This window comes from Protopterus annectens, chromosome 6.part0, assembly GCF_019279795.1.
Source record: "Protopterus annectens isolate FY-2018-M chromosome 6.part0, PAN1.0, whole genome shotgun sequence".
Taxonomy (NCBI): Eukaryota; Metazoa; Chordata; order Ceratodontiformes; family Protopteridae; genus Protopterus; species Protopterus annectens.
The window spans coordinates 1,670,063,628-1,670,082,289 of record NC_056737.1 but is presented as its reverse complement, the minus strand read 5'-3'; the positions used below and the strand labels follow the sequence as shown (position 1 = coordinate 1,670,082,289).

Here is an 18,662-nt window from a genome sequence, read left to right as displayed (position 1 = left end):
ACCATTGCAATTCAAACGGACCACATGTCAGTAGTGTGGTACATCAACAAGCAGGGCGGAACCAGGTCCTACCCCCTGTGTCGAGAGGCACTCAGACTCTGGCAGTGGGTGATTTCCTCCCAACGATTTCTGATTGCGACGCACATCCCTGGGAAGTCCAACGTCATAGCGGACAGGCTCAGCAGAGCTATTCTCATGCCTCACAAGTGGTCTCTGAATCAGGTAGCTGCGGATATGATCTTCCGCAAATGGGGACAGCCTTGCTGTGATCTGTTTGCCACCCCCTTCAACAGCAAATGCAGCAACTACTTCTCCCTTTTACCGCTTCCTGATCACTCTCCCAGAAACGCTCCAGTCCACGATTGGCCTCAGGGACTTCTTTGTCTTCCCGCCGTTCCCTCTTATACCCAAACTCATACAGAAAGCTATATCGTTGGGTTGCAAAATGATCCTCATTGCCCCTTACTGGCCTCAACAAATATGGTTTCCGATGTTCATCGTGCATACAGCTGCAGTCATAACAGATGGGTTCTCCTGCCGTCAGGCGGGTCCTTGGTCGGCCGAATTCCAAAGTCTAGGTCCGGCGTCGGTTGTCGTCGCTTCCTCCCTGACATCAGTGCGGCAGGGGTATAAGAGGCAGCTGACGCCAGTTTCTTCAGTCTTTCTTGCCGCGCAGTGCCCGAAGCAGAAGCAGTTCGCAAATGCCGGTTGGCCAGCTCCTGAGATTTACGAAAGTATTTCAGCCGAAGTCTTCTTGAAAGCTAAGCACCCCATTGGGGAAACTTTTCTTGTCTCAGACCGATGTCAGACAAAGTTAATAATTGCATTTCATGTGGGAAGCAAATACCGCATAAGGATTTCCACTCTTACTGTATACCTTGCTTAGGCCCAGACCAAGACGTCTCGGCCTGCCGTTTTTGTGCTAGATTCAACAAACGCACTATTAAGCGTCAGGCGGAGTTCGCCCTTCACTTTTTGGCAAAAAATTTAATTATATTATGTCATCTGATACTTCCAACTCCAGTTTTGAGCAAAAAACGCAAAGATAAGGACCGGTATACGAGGTCCGCACCACCTACTGATACCACGCTAAGGCCGACTACCGGTTCTCCGGTACTCAGTGAGGCGCCTAGGCAGCCCCCGAGTATCGATGACAATGCATTACTGGTGTCTTCAGTACCCGAGGTCGCAGGCTCCTCGGCCCCCATTCCTACTACAGATACCGACGCCACTCCTGGCGGGTAAACACAGAATTTAGACAGGCCTGCCATTTCTCAAGGGGTCTTCAGGCCTTCCTCCTTCTCTATTAAAGCCTTCACTAAATCTAAAACAGCCATGAAAACCAAAAAACAGGTTCCTCAGACACCCGCTCAAGGCACCATGCCTAAAAAACAGATGCTTAAAATGGCTGAGGATTTGATTACTCTTATCAGGGGTTCTCAACCCCCCTCTGACAAAAGGCCCAGATTAGAGGAAGACTACCCTTCCTCAGATCAAGCTTCTATTATCTCAGAACTATCTGAGGACCAGGATTGTGCCTATTCTCCATTCGAAGACTCTGATGCAGAGGAGTCTCTTCCCTCTGCCCCCCCCCCCCCCCAAGGACTTCTCTTTTGGGGAAACCCTGCATACATTGAGGGAACACTTTCACTGGGAAGGCCAAGATTACTCAGATTCCAAGAAAAGGCTCAGGGAATTTCTTCTGCTCCCCCAGCATAGGCCTCTGGCTATCCCTCCTGTTTTAGATATATTGGATGATGTGTACACAGAAGCCAGCCTTAATCCTGATTCTTTGCCTCCAGCTCCTGTTAAACCAGACCGGTATTACCGGGTTCCTGATTCTCACCAGTTCCTATATAAAAGCCATACTGCTGACCCAGAAACTATTTCACAGGGTCCCAAGGGAATTAAGGCCTCTACTGCTAAAAACCCATTACCTTCAGAGAGAGATTCCAGAGCTTTAGAAAGGTGGGGGAAAAAGGTGTACTCCTCTGCCACTTTAACCATGAGGGCATTAAACTGTCAGTTCCATATGTTAAAGTATCAACAGTTTTTGATATCTCAGCTGAAAAGCAAAATGACACAACCAGAACAACCAGATTTAAAAGAGTTGCAGGATTTTGTTGCATGGTGCAGAGCAAGTGGGTAAACATACCTTGCAGTGTGGTTTTGATGCTTTAGAGGCCCCATGTAGAGCTGATGTTACGGGGTCTGTTATACGTAGGCATGCTTGGCTCAAAGAGCAGACCTTACCAGATCATGTCAAAGCTAAATTATTAGACGCACCTCTTCAAAAAGATGTATTGTTTGGTGTTAAAGCAGAGGAGGTGCTAAAGAAAATGGAGGAAAAAGCAAAATCAATGCAAACAGTGAAAGGTTTCCTGCAGGTACAGCCTCCACGTTTCAGCAGAAACTGGCCTTCAAAAAATTGGTCCTTTCCAGCCACGGACAGACCTCAAAGGGGCAGATACAGGCGTCCAAGGGGTAGAGGGAAACCTCAAGGATCTTTCAGAGCCAGACAGTGGCAAGCACCAACCCCAAGAGGTGGAGAAGATAGATCAGTCTTTTGGAAAACAGACACAATGACTTCCCCCTACACCTGCCAAGCAAAGCTTTAATGGCAGCACCTTTGGGCGGAAAACTGACATTATTCTCAAAAAATTGGCATATTGTTACAAAAGACAAATGGATTCTAGACATTATAGACAGAGGCTACAGGTTCCACTTTCACACCCTTCCAAAAATTAGAGGCATGCCAAACCTGCCACAAAATCAAAGGGCAGAGGCACAAAAACAAATTTCAGCTCTCATGGACATGAAAGCAATTCAAGAGGTACCTGCAAAAGAACAAGGTCAAGGGTTTTATTCCAGACTATTCCTGGTACCAAGGAAAGACCAAGATTGGAGACCTGTCTTAGACCTATCCATCCTAAACACATATCTACAGGTGCCAAAATTCAAGATGCTCACATTACAGCAGCTTCTTCCCATGTTGGGCAAGGAGTCTTGGCTGGTAACATTGGACCTCAAGGAGGCATACCTGCATGTCCGTATCAGACAAGATTACAGAAGATACCTCAGATTTCTTGCAGGTTCAACCCATTATCAATTCTCTGCATTGCCCTTTGGCTTATCTACTGCGCCCAGAGTGTTTACGAAATGCCTGGCATCCGTAATCGCCTTCTGCAGACTACAAGGGATACAAATCTACCCATATCTGGACGACTGCCTGATCCAAGCGGACAGCAAGGACATACTACTGCAGCACGTGGCGTTTGTAATAAAACTGTTGAACTTCCTGGGATACAGAGTCAACAAAAAGAAATCAAAACTAATACCCTCTCAACAAATAATTTTCCTGGGTGCCAACTTGGATACAACCACCCAGATGGCCTACCTCACGCCAGACAAGCAAGGGCAACTGTCTCAATACTTCAAAAAAATGGCAACCTTCACCAGGCTAACTGCAAGGAAAATCCTGCAGGCTGTTGGATTCATGGCATCTTGCATCCAACTTATCCCATGTGCAAAGCTGCATATGAGGAAACTTCAATGGTACCTAAAAAAACTTGTGGTCTCAACACAGCCACAGCTTGGAAGCAATTATACCACTCATTCCATGCCTTCAAAAGGAATTTATGTGGTGGGCTCAAGCTTGCCTAAGAAACACAGGTCTTCCTTTGTGTACCTCAAGCAACTCAAATCATCACAACAGACGCCTCAGACTACGCATGGGGAGCACACATGACAAATCAATGCATTCGGGGAAAATGGGCACGAAAAGAGAAGCTCCTTCACATCAACCAAAAGGAAATGCTAGCCGTGCAAAAGGCTATTATGACCCTCAAAGACCTACTGCATCCAGGCCAGCTATTGATAAGGACAGACAACACCACAGTGGTGTGGTACATAAACGGGGGAACTCATTCATGCCCCCTGTGCAGGCAAGCCATGACCCTATGGAACACGGCACTGGAATTGAAAATTCAACTACAGGCACAATTCCTGCCAGGGAAGGAAAACACACTGGCAGACAACCTAAGCAGAAATATGACAGATCCACACGAATGGAAGTTGCATCCTCAAATTTTCACAAAGATAACTCAGGCATGGGGACAGCCAGACATAGATCTCTTTGCTACCCACAGAAATTGCCAGTTGAAAACATTTTGTTCAAGGACCTATCATCCACAGGCCTGGAAAGTGGACGCACTTTCCTTCAATTGGGCAACATTGGCAGTCTATGCCTTCCAGCCTCTTCCTCTGCTGCCCAAACTTCTGTTAAAAGCCAGAGCAGAGAGGCCGAAAATGATTCTCATTGGTCCAGACTGGCCAAGGCAACACTGGTATCCGCTCCTGAAGAGCCTGACACATTCCCCACCATGGATCCTACCTCTAGTCCCTCTTCTGTTGTCCCAGCACAACTACAAAACTCTTCACAGCCATCTCAAAACTCTAAATCTAGCTGCATGGAGAATTCCTTGATTTCCCAACAGTTTCTCCTCTCCAAGGAGGTGCAGGATGTCATCTTGGAGGCCAGAAGACCTTCTACTAGAAAGGCCTACTCCGCCAAATGGAAGCGATTTTGTGCCTGGAATCAAAAGAAGGGACAGAATCCTTGGGTAATAAATATACCTCAAATTTTACAGTACCTAGCTGAGATGTTAAACAATGGACTTTCCTTCTCCTCCATCAAGATCCACGCTTCAGCCATTTCTGCACAATACAACACAGATCCTCCTTTATTCTCTCATCCTCTCTTAAGGCAGTTCCTCAGAGGGGCAAAGAATATAAAACCCCCAAGGAAACTACCAGCCCCTGCTTGGGACCTCAACTTCGTATTGGAAAAGCTGACCCTTCCTCCCTTCGTGCCAGCTTCTTCATCAGAGTTACAGTACTTGTCATGGAAAACGGCCTTTCTTCTGGCTATCACCTCAGCTCGCAGGATTTCGGAGCTACAGGCCCTCATGGATGTGCAACCATTCATCATTTTCCATCAGAACAGAGTTTCGTTACGAACCAACCCTACCTTTATGCCAAAGGTAGTATCCAGTGTAGCTTTGAATCAGACTATCCACTTACCTACCTTTTATCCTAATCCACAAAACAAAGGGGAAATCTACTACATTCCTTCGACATTCACAGACAACTTCGTTATTTGGACAGGACAAAGCCATTCAGGAAATCTGAGCAACTCTGTCCTATGCTGCAGGTGCTCAAGGAAAGGCTATTTCCAAACAGACCATTTCAAAATGGATAGCCCACTGCATACGCTTTTGTTACTCATTTCATGGAAAAACTGTGCCTGCATGCATCAGATCCCACTCCACCAGAGCTACAGCTACCTCTGCAGCCTTCCTCAGGGGGGTCCCTACCAAGGATATTTTTGGAAGCAGCCACCTGGAGTTCAGTGCACACTTTCTCCAAGCACGATCACCTCCCCTAGAGCGGGCTTTGCCACAGCAGTCCTGCAGGGCATCCTAGCCCCTCCTAGTTCCACTTAGTGCCTACCACCCTTACTTAGCTTTGGGATTCTACCCATCTGTTATGACTGCAGCTGTATGCACGATGAACATAGTACAGTTTTGTAACTACCATAAATGTAGATGTTCGAGTGCTCATACAGCTGCAGTCCAGGTTTCCCTCCCTTCAACCTCTCTTAGGACAGGCCTTATGACAAACCCTTTTCATATAACCTTTTGGGGTACTTTTATGGTGTATTTGCTTGCAACTACTGTTTTTGATTTATCAACATTGCATTTTTGCATAACATTGTTTGCCTTCCTTCTGGGGGCACCTGACATCTGGGGCAAGAAAAACTGAAGAAAATGGTGTCTGCTGCCTCTTTTATACCCCTGCCGCACTGACGCCCGGGAGGAAGCGACGACAACCAACGCCGGACCTAGACTTTGGAATTTGGCCGACCGAGGACCCGCCTGATGGCAGGATAACCCATCTGTTATGACTGCAGCTGTATGAGCACTCTAACATCTACATTTATGGTAGGTACAAAACTGTACTTTCCTGCACCGTTACCTCCTCAAGCAGCCCTGGACTCTGGATCCTATTCCAGACCTGCTGATTCATCAATCAGGAGAGCTGCATCGATCCCGCCAAACACACCAGCTCACAGCTTGGTTGATCCAATTCCAACCCTATCCAGGCTTCCCAGCATCTCCCCAGCTGTGTGAGATTGTCTCCTCGCACAAATCCACTACTAGGAAGACTTATGCTAGCAAACGGAAACGTTTCTCTTGAAAGGCAGAGGTTAGGAACATAGACCTATTTTCAGCCCCAGTTCACGAAATCTTGGAGTTCCTAACAGAGCCTTTTCATTCTGGGTCCGCTTCTGCCACAATCTGGGTTCAATTAGCGGCCATCTCTAACTTTCATATTGGATTTTCTAATTTAAACATGGTCTCATAAGCTGTGTAAGGCCTTCCTCAGAGAGACGACTCTCCTTAGGCCCCCAATGAGAGATCCCCCTCCTCCTTGGGACCTTAATTTGGTACTAACCTCCTTGATTATGCCCCCTTTTGAACCAGCAGCATCCTGGAAAACTCTTCCTAGTAGCTATTACTTCAGCCAGATGAGTCTCTGAACTTCAGGCACTAAGTGTTCGTCATCCGTACTTAGTTTTTCATAAGGACAGGGTTCCTCTGAGAGCTAATCCCTCCTTCCTTCCAAAAGTCTGCTCAGAAAATAACCTAAACCAGTCTATAGACCTTCCTGTGTTTTTCCATAACCACAACAAGGCAGAATACAAATTACACCTTTTGGATGTTCATAGGCATTTGCATTTTTACCTGCATAGAACGAAGGATTTAAGGAAGTCTGACCAACTTTTCCTATCCTATACTAAGGGCAAACAGGGTCTTTTAGTGTCCAAAGTGACCCTGTCTAGATGGTTGTCTCACATTACCTTCATCTATCAACTAAGAAACGGAGTTGTCTACCAAACCGAAAGGTCATTCTATTAGGGCTCTGGCCACCTCTGTAGCCTTCCAGTCTAGGTTGCCCATGGACTCTCTGTGCCGCTGCCATGTGGGCAAATCCTCATACCTTTATTACTCATTACAAGTTAGACGTGGTCTCCAGGAGTAGAGCTAACTTTGGTTCCACTGTTCTGAAGAGTCTGTTCCAATGAGCCACCCAGGTTTGTAGATGCTAGGGACGCTGTCCCAACAAGCAAGAAACGAAGGCGAGATAGACAACTTAACATAAAGAAGTTTTGTACCTACCATAACATTCCATGTTAGTTGTCTTATCTTGCGTCGTCACCCCCCCCCCCCTCCATCCCCCTGTCCTATTGGACCGAGAAGAGTTTAAGTTTCACTGGCTGAGTGCTCTCTGGTTTGTTTTCTCTACTGACTAAGATTATTACAGGTAGGTTTAACCCTCTGTTTGGAGGGATTTCATTCCATAGCTATGGCTGGGATTGCCTATTTCAAATGAGATCTAGGGCTAGGTATCATGGGATAGGGGGTAGCCTCGAGCTGGTAAACAGCTCTCGAGCTATAGAAGATGGCAGAGTCAGAGCAGAGGATCGACTCCGATCCCAACAAGCAAGAAAGAAGAAGGCGAGATGAAGGCAACTAACATGGAACTTTATGGTAGGTACATAACTTCTTTTTATGTACTTCCCATAACATTGTATCTGTGTTATCCGTAGTAACCATTCATCACGATCCCACCCTCTTTCCCCCTTCCTGAAGGATTGGCAGGACTTTGGTGGACCTTTTCTGGTGGCAGGTCTTTGTCTTTCTCCGAGGGCAAACTCTGTTTTAGGGGGTTAGAGAGCAGCAGAGCATTATGGGAGGGGAGAAGCTTGAGTTAAGCTGTTTGTGTGCCGGCTCGGATCCCATGTCTGATACTAGACCCATACATGACTACGAATAACACAGATACCAAGGTATGGTAAGTACATAACTATTAATCTTAAGTAGTTTACTTAATTTGATCTTCAATCTTTGAGTATTCGGATCCGGATCGGATCTGAGACGGCCACATCACCAGCATTTGATACGAGCTCCAAGCTCTTCCCCCTACTCATAATGCCCCTCCATCTCCTTCTTTCCCTCAGATCTCATTTGCCGCTTTACAGCCAAGTATCGTGGTCGCTAAGTTCCAGGTGTTTTTTCTTGTGGGCAAGTGCTTTTTGTACTAGTTAGTCTTGGTTAGGTTCCCTATTTCCTGTTCTTACCTTCCAACCTTCGTGTGTCCGCTGGTTTAAAAAAAAAAAAAAAAAAAAGTTGTGTTTTATTGTCCTGTGTTTCCCCTCCCTTGGCCTTCTCCTGCTGTAGTAGTTGGCGTGTGTGTGAGGCATGTCTTAAAAACATGGTTGAGAGCCCATAGCCTGTCTTTAGAAAATGCACGGAGTGTGGCCATAAGCTCTCTCCAGCCGATGGCCACACTGTGTTGCATGCTTAGGAGTGGCCCATTTGGATACAGCCTGCTCTGTCTGCACAGGCTTTAACCCAAGAACCCTCAAAGGCAGGAGGGCTAAATTGGTTATGAAAGGGCTTATGCCTGCTTCAGGGATGGCGGTCCCTGCTACTGCTGCTTCTTTGGTAGCGGTTGCTACTGTGTCCTCCCCTCCCCAGGCTTCTGGGATTCAATCCCCCTGGCATGAGGCTTTCAGATGGGGGGAAAAAAGACACAAGGACAGGCCTAAAAAGCAGTCCCCGGACCGCTCTGCTCCATCGGTGCCTCCCGCTAAATCCAGGACACCTCCCAGGCCCAGTACCCCTTGGCTCAGTTCGCCCAGGTTTTCCCCGGAGCCGACTGTGTCTAGGCCACCATCCAGAGCCTCCCTTCACCAGCACAATGGCTGATGTCGGTGTCTTCTTTCTCACATTCCACCTACAGCATGAGTGAGTCAGAGATGGACAGGATGATGCGGAAGTTCATCCGCACCCAGATCCAGATGGGAGTCTTGCCTGCCCCCTCTCCCTCTAGAGCTGGGAGCTCACAACCCTTTTTCACCCCATACTTTCTTCTCTGATCCGACCCTCTGTTTTGGAGTCTGTGGATCCAAGAGTTCTTGGAGTCGGGGTAGGGGGGAGTCTGCACCGATGGTAACTTGTACTTCAACATTTTCTATTACCTTGAGCGTGTTGGATCCGAGCTCTTGGAGTTTGTTGGAGCGCAGCCTCCCTCTAGGCATCTTTGCTCCTGTAGGCTCTGCTCCAACTCCCTCGTCGTATCTGTGGGGAGCAGCTCCATTACTTGTTCCCAGAATGTCCACACTCCTTCAGCATTTGACGTGGTGGAGAGGGTCCTCTCGAGTGGGTCGAGACCCCTGACCATTTCCTCTCTGGAATCCATCTAGACTCCCTCTGTTCTGGGTACAGCGCCGACCTTCCTGTCATCTCAGGGACAGCCCATGCTTGCTTTGCCTCTGGGAGCAGCTGGACGTTTGTCTTTTGGCGACATCATGAAACTCCTACGCCAAAGAGGGGGATGGTCCACAAAAAACAACCCCGGACGAGTTAGTGTTCCTGGAGGCATTCAGCACAGGCCCATCTACCTCCTGGGTGCCCTCCCCCTGTAGATTCACTGGTGGACCTTATCTGTAGAGCATGGAAGGAGCCGGACACCATGGAGCTAATCCCGAAAAGGCCAGACAAAATTCTTAAACCACCCCCCCTCCCCCACTGGACAGAACCAGCTGGAGTAAGGGGTCCCCAGTCGATGTTATGGTGGTGGCAGCCACCAAGAAAGAGCTCACGCAGGAGAGCTCTACAGTCCATCCTCCTGACTGGGAGTCAAGGACAGTGGCTAGAACTACATGGCGCATGTCATCCGACTACAGTGGAACTTAGTCAAGGAAGTCGCTGAGTCACCCCCAGAGATCACATCGGCAGAGGGCAAGAAAATGTTCTCTGTGCACATGGCCACTTTGAAAGCGGTTGCAAATACGTCCATGCATATCTTGTCCCATGCCACAGAAGGAACCGCCAGGGCGGCCAGGTCCAGCATTACCATGAACCCTTAAAGGCATCCTTTGTGAATGCCCCCTTATGATGGCTTTTCCCTGTTTGGGAAGTCAGTAGGTGAGACTCTAGTCCTGAGTTGGGAGGGTGGCCTAATGGTTAAGGTATTTGCCTTACAAACATAAGGTGCAGGGTTCGAGTCTCACAAGGGATAATTGGCTAGGCTTGAAATGGCTCGAAAGGGCAGTTAGCTTAGTACCAATCTATGAACCTATGAGTGAGAAGTATGGGAAAACACCATCAACATTTTCTATTACTTCTCCACCCCTCCGAGATCCTTCTCAAGGAGTCAATGAGGGGCAGAGAAGATATGGTACTGGAAATCTCACTTCTCCCGGGACATTTAAGATTCTTCTTCCCCCCCAGAGGCAGAGGGGATTACGACAGATGCCAGCCCAGAGGCAGAAGTGGTATGAAGAACTTTGGGTCTCGAGAACCATTCTCGGACAGACCCATGCAACAATCCTGAGGGGTTGCCCGACTGCTCGTCTCTGGTTTTAGTTGGGGGCCATCTTTCTTTACACCCAACGGAGTGCGAGTCCATTACAACAGACCGTTGGGTGGTAAAAATCATATCCAGAGGTTATTCCATCCCATTTGTAGCCCCACCTCCCCAACCAAAACTCCTCCTGGATGTTCTGCCCGCACCGAGGGAGGAAGCAACACTGGAGATAGAAAAGCTGCTAAGAAAATGTCATCCAGCTTGTCCCCCTAGATCAGTCTGGATTGGGCATATATTCCAGGTTTTTGTTGGTGCCAAAGAAAACAGGGGACCTAAGACCCATTCTGGATCTATCCATTCTGAACCCGTCAGTAACCAAGGAGAAATTCCAGACTGTCACGGTCAAGTCCATTCTGCCCTACCTGCAGGCAGAAGATTGGATGTGCTCGATCGACCTCCAGGACGTGTGCGATCATTTCAAGATGAACAGGCACTCCTGCAGGTTTCTTCATTTGCAGCTGGGGGCCAATCATTACTAGTTCAGGGCTCTACCCTTTGGTCTCACCACAGCCCCCAGTTTGTTCACCAAAGTCAATGGTGGTGGTAGCGGCCAACCTGAGGATTCAGAGAATCCATGTCTACCCCTACCTGGACAATTGGCTCCTTGCTGCCCCTATCAGGCATCTACTATGTCATGCCAGGGATTACTTCATTCTTCTTGCAAACAGAGACTGGGTATCACAATCGACCTCAGCAAATCTTCACTGGTTCCAGTCCAGAGATTAGACTTCATTGGAGCTCGACTAGACACTATACAAATGAGTCTTATCTCACCCCAGAGAGGGTAAACAATCTGAACTTCACATCTCTTAGTTCTTCAGTCCTTCACCCCTTCAGCAGTTACAGTTCTACGGGCTCTTGGTTCCATGGCAGCCACCATCAACCTCCTACCCTTTGCGCATCTTCACATGGGAGTACTGCAGTGGACGTTGGCGGTTCAGTGGTCCCTTCTGGTCTTACCTTCGTCTTATCCAGTATGCATATCACGGGCTTGCAGATGGTCACTCATCTGGCGGATTCTCTCCCTGGATCTTGCCCAAGGAGACATCCCTTTCTTCCATCCTTCCCCACGACCACAGTGACCACGGATGCCCCCCCAGCTAGGATGGGGGGGACATGGCTTGGGAAGGACAATCCAAGGCACTAGGTCCCTGTCCGAGACCAATTTGCATATCAGTGTCCTGGAGATGAGGGTGGTTCTTCTAGCATTGCAGGCCCTTCATGCCCATCTTCCTCTAGGGACTGTTGCCATCCAGTCAGAGAGCATGTCCGTAGTGGGTTCTTATTACTTGATCGAACATTTAGGTAAGCGAATACTTAAATGTCGATCTGGTAATAGTGAAAGCAAAAAACCACGAATGGCCGATTTAACGCAGGGAAAGAATTCCCTTGGCTGTTGTGCAGATTTTGCATGGCAAAGCCCCTACTTTATTTTGGTTTAAATTTTTGGTGGCCGAGGGAATTCATTCCCTACGTTAAATTGGCCATTCACTATTTTAATTTTTCAGGTCGATGTTTAGGCATTCCCTAACCTAAACTTGCGCTCTGGTAATATAGATGCATCCATAGTCTGGTATCTCAACAAGCAGGGCGGAACCAGATCTTACCGCCTTGTCAAGAAACCATGAGAGTATGGGAATGGGCGGTTTCCACCGGCCGCTTTCTGGTGGCAGTGCACATTCTGGGATGGTCCAACATTTTGTGGACAGGCTCAGCAGGACTATTCTGATGCCTTACGAGTGGTCTCTGAATCCTTCAGTAGCGGAACAGATCTTCCTCAAATGGGGCTGGCCTTGCTGCGATCTCTTAGCATCTCCTTCCAATGCAAAATGCAGTGAGTTCTCTCTGAACCCTTGTCGGGGGGAAGTCCCTAGAGATGCACTGGTTCATGCTTTGCCTCCCGGTCTTCTTTATGCTTATCCTCTGTTACCTTTCATTCCAAAGTTTCTTCAGAAAGCTCGCAGGCTGAGGAGCACAGTAATGCTCATTGCCCCATTCTGGCCTTGCCAAGTCTGCTTCCTCTCTCTTTGGTCTCACCTAGTAGTTCCACCATGGATATTTGATCCGGTTCCAGATCTCATTTCTCACCCCTTGGGGATTCCTCACCCAGACCTGGACAGTCTGAAACTTACAGCTTGGCTGCTCCAGTTCCAGTAATAATTAGGACTCCCGGTTTACCCTTTCAAGTTAAAGCCATTCTGGCGGCAGCTCATAAGTCTTCTACTAGAAAGATATACCATAGCAAATGGAAATACTTCTCTATTTGGGCCTCTCAGTGGAACATAGATCCCTTTATGGCTCCAGTTCCACCTATTCTGGAATTTCTATCTGGTATCTTTCATCAGGGGGCTAGTTCTTCTACTGTAAAAGTTCAACTGGCTGCCATCTCTAGCTTCCATGTGGGTGAAAACACGGCTTCCTTAGCTTCGTCTAGGCTTTGAAAGACTTTCCTTAATGGAACTTTTATGCTGCAACCTCCAGTGAAAGATCCAATACCTCCTTGGGACCTCATCTTTGTCCTACAAGCTTTAGTCTCCCCTCCATTTGAACCAGCGGCGACAGTAGATTTGCTATTTCTTGGCCATCACTTCGGCCAGGAAGGTATTGGAACTTCAAGCCTTGCCCATTAAAGTTCCATATGTATTTTCATAAGGACAGGGTTTCCCTGCACACTAACCTTTCCTTTCTTCCAAATGTGGCTTCCGAAAAAAATATTAATCAAACTATCAGTCTTCGGTTTTCTTCCCAAACTTCCAAAACAAGGGTGAATACAAGTTGCATTCAGGCAATTAAGGTTTTATTTACACAGAACACTCTTTCCATAAATCAGACCAACTGTTTGTGTCCTATTCCAAACTATTTTTTAGGCAAACCAGTTTCCAGAGTCACTATTGCTAGATGGATTTCCAGATGCATCAGCCGGGCATATTCTGACAAAGGCATTTCCCCTCCAGGTATGATCAAAGCCCTTTCCACTAGATCCTTGGCAACTTTAGTGGCTTTCTGGTCGAGAATGTGGCTGGATGACATTTGTTCTGCAGCAACTTGGTCCTTGTCTCATGCCTTCATATCCCATTATAAGTTGGACATTGTATCCAGGAGTAGGGCATCATTTGGCTCCACAGTGCTCTGAAATATCCTTCCATGAGGGCCACCCAGATGCTGGTAGCTGGGGGACTCTGTCCCAAAGGTTGAAGATCAAATGAAGTAAACTACTTCAGATAAAGAAGTTATGTACTCACCAAAACGTTCCATCTGAGTAGTTGTACTTAATATGTCTTCAACCATCCCTCCCTCCTTCACCCTGACCTTGTCACTATATTGTCCTATTTTGGTATATGGGAGAGGTGCACACTAGTGGCTCTCCTGGTTATATTTGGTTTAGATTGTGTGAGCCTTTAGTGGTAAAGTTATTTGGGTTGGGCTTATGTTTTCTGATTCAGCAAACTCAATCTGAGGGTAGAAAGGAGCTGGAGGGGCATTGTGGGTAGGAGGAGGAGCTCGGATCAGATGCTGGTGATGCGGCTGTCTCAGATCCGATCTGGATCCGAATACCCAAAGGTTGAAGACAAATGAAGTACAACTACTCAGATGGAATGTTAAGGTGAGTACATAACTTTCTGGCTCTGTTATTACCCCAGGCTTTTCTGGTATTTTTTGGCTCCGAATGATGCTTTCCTTGATATCCTTATTCACCCTCTCGTCAGGAAGTTTTTACATTTATCTCTTCCTTTCATTTTCACTTCTTTGTTGGCTGTTTGGCCTCTTTACTGCCCCACAGGTATTCACAGAATGCCTAGCTCCTGCGATTGCTTTTTGCAGGCTCCAAAGCATTCTAGATTTTTCATCATCTAGATGACCTGTTGCTTTAGGCACCTTCTCCCAGTCGCCTGTTACAGGATCTGGAGTTCATCTCTTTTCTTCAAAGTCTGGGGTTCATTATTGACTTCCCCAAAGCCTGTCCTGACTCCCTCAGGAACATGTGCATCTGGGATTCGGGATTTAGTGCCATTGTTGACCTCTCTTCCACCTCCAAAAGTTTTGTCATTGACGGCCTTCTTTCATTCTCTTCCTCTGACTGCTGTCAGCCAGGAAGCCTCTTCAGGCCCTGGAATTAATTTCTGTTCCAATGCTTCCTCTTGCCAGATCGCATATGCGGAAGCTTCAGTGGTTCCTCAAGTCAGTTTGACTGCAGCATTGTCACCCTCCATTTTAGTACACCTCTCCTTCCCCGTCTAAAGAAGGAATTCAAGTGGTGAATTCAGCAGTTTGCTGTCAACCCAGGCCAGTCATTTCAGCCTGCAATCCCTTAAGAATTGTTCATTTATGCCTCAGACATGGGGTGCGGGGCTTCTTTTGGTCACCTGAAAGTTCAGGGTCTCTGACCTCATCAGGAATTGGACCATTATCAACATCAAAGAGATGAGCGCTCTGATTCTGGCCCTTCAAGCTTTTCACCCCATGTTCTCTCCAGGCCCCTTGAAGGTTTACGCTGACAACACTACAGTGATGTGGTATGTCAGCAAGCAAGGAGGCACAGAATCTTGCCTCCTCTGCAGAATGGCTCTTTAGCCTTGGGGGGCAGCTCCCTATTATCAGTTTTAGAGCACAGTCCAGCAGCACAGTGTTGCAGTAGGTTCAAAACACAGGCTTACGAGTGGATGCTTCATAGAGATGTTTCTGGACATTGTCCTTCAGTGGGCTATTCCTCGGGTAGATCTTTTTGCCTCTCCTCTGAATAGACCACTTCCTCTGTTTTGTTCTAGGGTGCCATGCCATCTGGCGTGGAAGACTGACACCATTTCTTTTCCTTGGAAGGATATGTTTCTTAATGATTTCTCTCCTTTTCCTCTCCTTCCTGGAGTCCTGTAGAAGATAAAGTTGGGCTCCCCAAAATACCTGCTAGTGACTACCTTTTGGCCAAGACCGCAATGGTTCCCCTTCTTAATGCATTTGGCCAAGAGCAATAGCCACAAGTTACATTACTGGTTGGATCTCCATACAGAGGATAAGATGTCTCTCATGCATCCTCACTTGTCCTCAACTGACAGTGTGGGTGATAGGGTTTTGATCCCTTTCAAGCACCTCTTGTCTGAGGATGTGCTTAGGGTTTTACAGGAGAGAAGGAAACACTCAACCAGGAAATCTTGTATCCAAATAGAAAATACTTTGTCTGATCCTATGCTTGTAAACAGGACCCATTTTCAGTGGAGGTCCCTCTGGTCCTCTTATTTGTGAGTTGCTCCAGTGGGCCTGGCCTGTTCTGTGAAGGCCCATTTGTCCGCCATTTCTACGAACCTACCCTTGAATCCTTCTCTGGCTTCTTGTTTTGAGGTCAAACCGTTTCGGGCATCCTGCATATTAGGCATCCAGGAAAAACCTATTCCTCTTCCTTGGGACCTTTAATTTTGTTGGAAAAATTGACTCTGGTTCCTTTTGAGCTGATTCTGCTTCTTTGCAACATTTTATCTGGAAAGACTGTTCTGTTGCTAGCTCTTAATTCTGCTCAGAGGGATTCTGAGCTCCGGGCCCTTATTCATCTGTTTTTTTGGTTTATCACAGGGACAAGGTGTCTGTTCGTATTAATCCTCCTTTTATGCCAAAGGCAGTAAATGAGTTGTCCTTGAATCAGTCTGCTAGTGAGAGGGTCCTGCATTCCTTGGATTTGCACGGACAGCTCGGGTACTATTGGGATAAAACAAAGGGCATTCATAAGTCTGATCAGCTTTGTTTCCTTTCAGCCCAGGATATTGGGTTTGGCTGTTTCTAAGCAAATAAACTTCTTCTGGATATCCAAGGCCATTTCCTCATGTTATACTTTTCATGGCAAATCTGTCTAGTGCTGTTGCTTCTTCTGATGCCTTCTTCAAGGGGGTGGACACCAATTACATCCTTAAAGCTGCTACTTGGTCTTTAGTGCATAGTTTTACTAAGTATTATACGTTGGATATGGTTTCTAGGGCCAGAGCAGATTTTGCTGAAACCATTCTATGTGGGTTTTTTGAGGACCCGTCTCAGCGTTCCACCTCCTATTCTGTTTCTTGAGCTGTTTTGTACTTCCTTCTGTTTTTTTATTATTTCAATAAAAGTGTTTGCATCTGCGAGCTGTGGTGGTCCTGCCATTATTGTTTTATGCTTTGGAAATTTGTTGTTGTTTTGGCAGCAACCTTTACCAGCAGCTGGACTTTTTGCGTGCTCTCCCTTCTGTTTAGGATACTGCAACAATAATATTGAAGGACATAGTACAGTTGTATAAAGTGTTACCTTAACAGATATCCTTCTCTTCACTAAAGCGGTATTCGCTCCCTCCCTCCAACCCTTTTTTGTTTGTTGTAGTTTTTGTTTTATATTCCCTTATGGGTGAGGGTTTCCCCGTTCTCTTCTGCATTTTTTCCTTCTGGATGTGCATGGACTCCTTTGTCCCATGGAGACTGTTCTCTTCTGGGCCAATTTAGTTCTGGGTAGTTGCATCCGTATGTGTCTTTTATGCTGTAATTTCTGTGTGGGGCGCATAAGTGTGACATGGTGTATACAAGATCATTAGGCTTTTGTATCCTGGCTGATCGTCAGGTTGCCATCGGTGGTGAATCCCTTATATTTAGGATAATGCAACAGTGAAGACAGACATCTACTGTTAAGTAAGATTTTGCACAACTGTACTTTTCTCTGTGTGCAATAATTAACGCTCCATTCTATGAAACTGTTGTGCAGTTACAGAAAGTACAATTTACAAGTGGATCACTACTCAAAAACATAGTTAACTATTAGGGTTGCAGTGTTTTAGATGCCTGAAGTGGGATATTTTACTGAAACTTTAGATTTTGTAAAACAAACCGTGCTATCTCGACATGAAAAATAATTAATTTTATTACCCAAATACATTGATATGCAGTGGATTATACTAGTTTATATGATGAGTTAAAATGTAGTATTCAGTTTTCTGTGATTATTTAGAGAAAATACAAAAGGAGTCCAAGCAGGTGTTACAAAAAGAGTATGCTGAGTACAGATTCATAACTATGTTTGGGGCAGATGTAAGTGGTGGTTACTATAAAATCAGCATTAAAACTTAAGCAACAACTGAGAGCGAACTGTTTCTTTAGTTTAGCAATTGTTAATTTCATGTGATTTACGTAGATATTTAAATGGTTAGTTTTAGTGTTTTAATACCCGAGGAAGCACTGTTGTGTGAAATACTGTACTTCAGTTTTTGTTGTAATAAAGTACATCCCCATGATTCCTGAGACTGATCTGTTTTAGCACTTAGGGGAAAGTCAGAAAATATTTTTTTTTCTTGTAAAGCCATTTTTCTTGTTTCAGATGATAGAAAATGTAATTTTTACTAAATTGCTTCTTTCAGAGTGTATTTTTTTCTGGCTAGGAATGAGGGTAGTCTTCTGGCTTGCAAGAAGTATGGAAAGTAGTTTTCCAAATGGTTGAGCCTCACCCTTGATATTTTGAGAGAAAATCAGGTGTGATAGCTGTTACTGGGCAGCTTGCATTTAACTCTTAGTGAGTAAAGCATGGTTTATATTGTAAAAGGAGTACTTTGCTTGAGATAGTAGTAAAGGGGTGTAGTTCTGAAATAAGGCATTAGGGGATCTTAGCGTGATGATCCAGTGGCTTTATTGAAATGAACTCGACTGCATGTTAATCTCTACTGACATTATACATATTTTCATTAAAACATTTTGGCACTAAATACAGTTTTCTTTTTTTTAGGCGAGAGCACCTTCTTTGTTGAACTAAGTGAAACATCCAGCATTCTGCAACATGCAACTGTACATTCTCTTGTGCTTCTGGATGAACTGGGTAACTACTCTTCTCTGCTTATACTCAGTCTTACACGTAACATCATCCTAAAAGGATGGGAAGGAGTTAAAACAATAATGCCAGAGATAGGATGTACAGCAGTGAAGTTCTAGCCTGTAAACAGAATGCTAATACAAAAAAAATGTAATTGTGAAACAGAATCCCTGGAATAGGAATTCAGTTTGTGGTGGCCCTTCCTAATGTGGCACTCAGATTTTGCTTTCAGATGATGTGATTGCAGGAGCTCGTATAACTGCATGTACAGGTGTTTGGTGATTAGCAAGTAGATTTCCAGAAGTTGGATTCTGCCCATATACCCAGTTTCTTTTTTTTTTTTTAACTTTCCCTTCCTT

At 46.0% G+C, this 18,662-nt stretch overlaps 1 protein-coding gene across 1 annotated transcript in view; it reads left to right on the top strand.

The window, feature by feature from the left end:
* The window catches only part of MSH6 (mutS homolog 6), a 614,863-nt gene that overhangs the window by 307,359 nt on the left and 288,842 nt on the right, over positions 1 to 18,662 (top strand). The window contains exon 7 of the mRNA XM_044075079.1: positions 18,220 to 18,309. Within this exon, the coding sequence (XP_043931014.1) occupies positions 18,220 to 18,309 (90 nt within the window). The remainder of the gene's footprint in view (positions 1 to 18,219; positions 18,310 to 18,662) is intronic.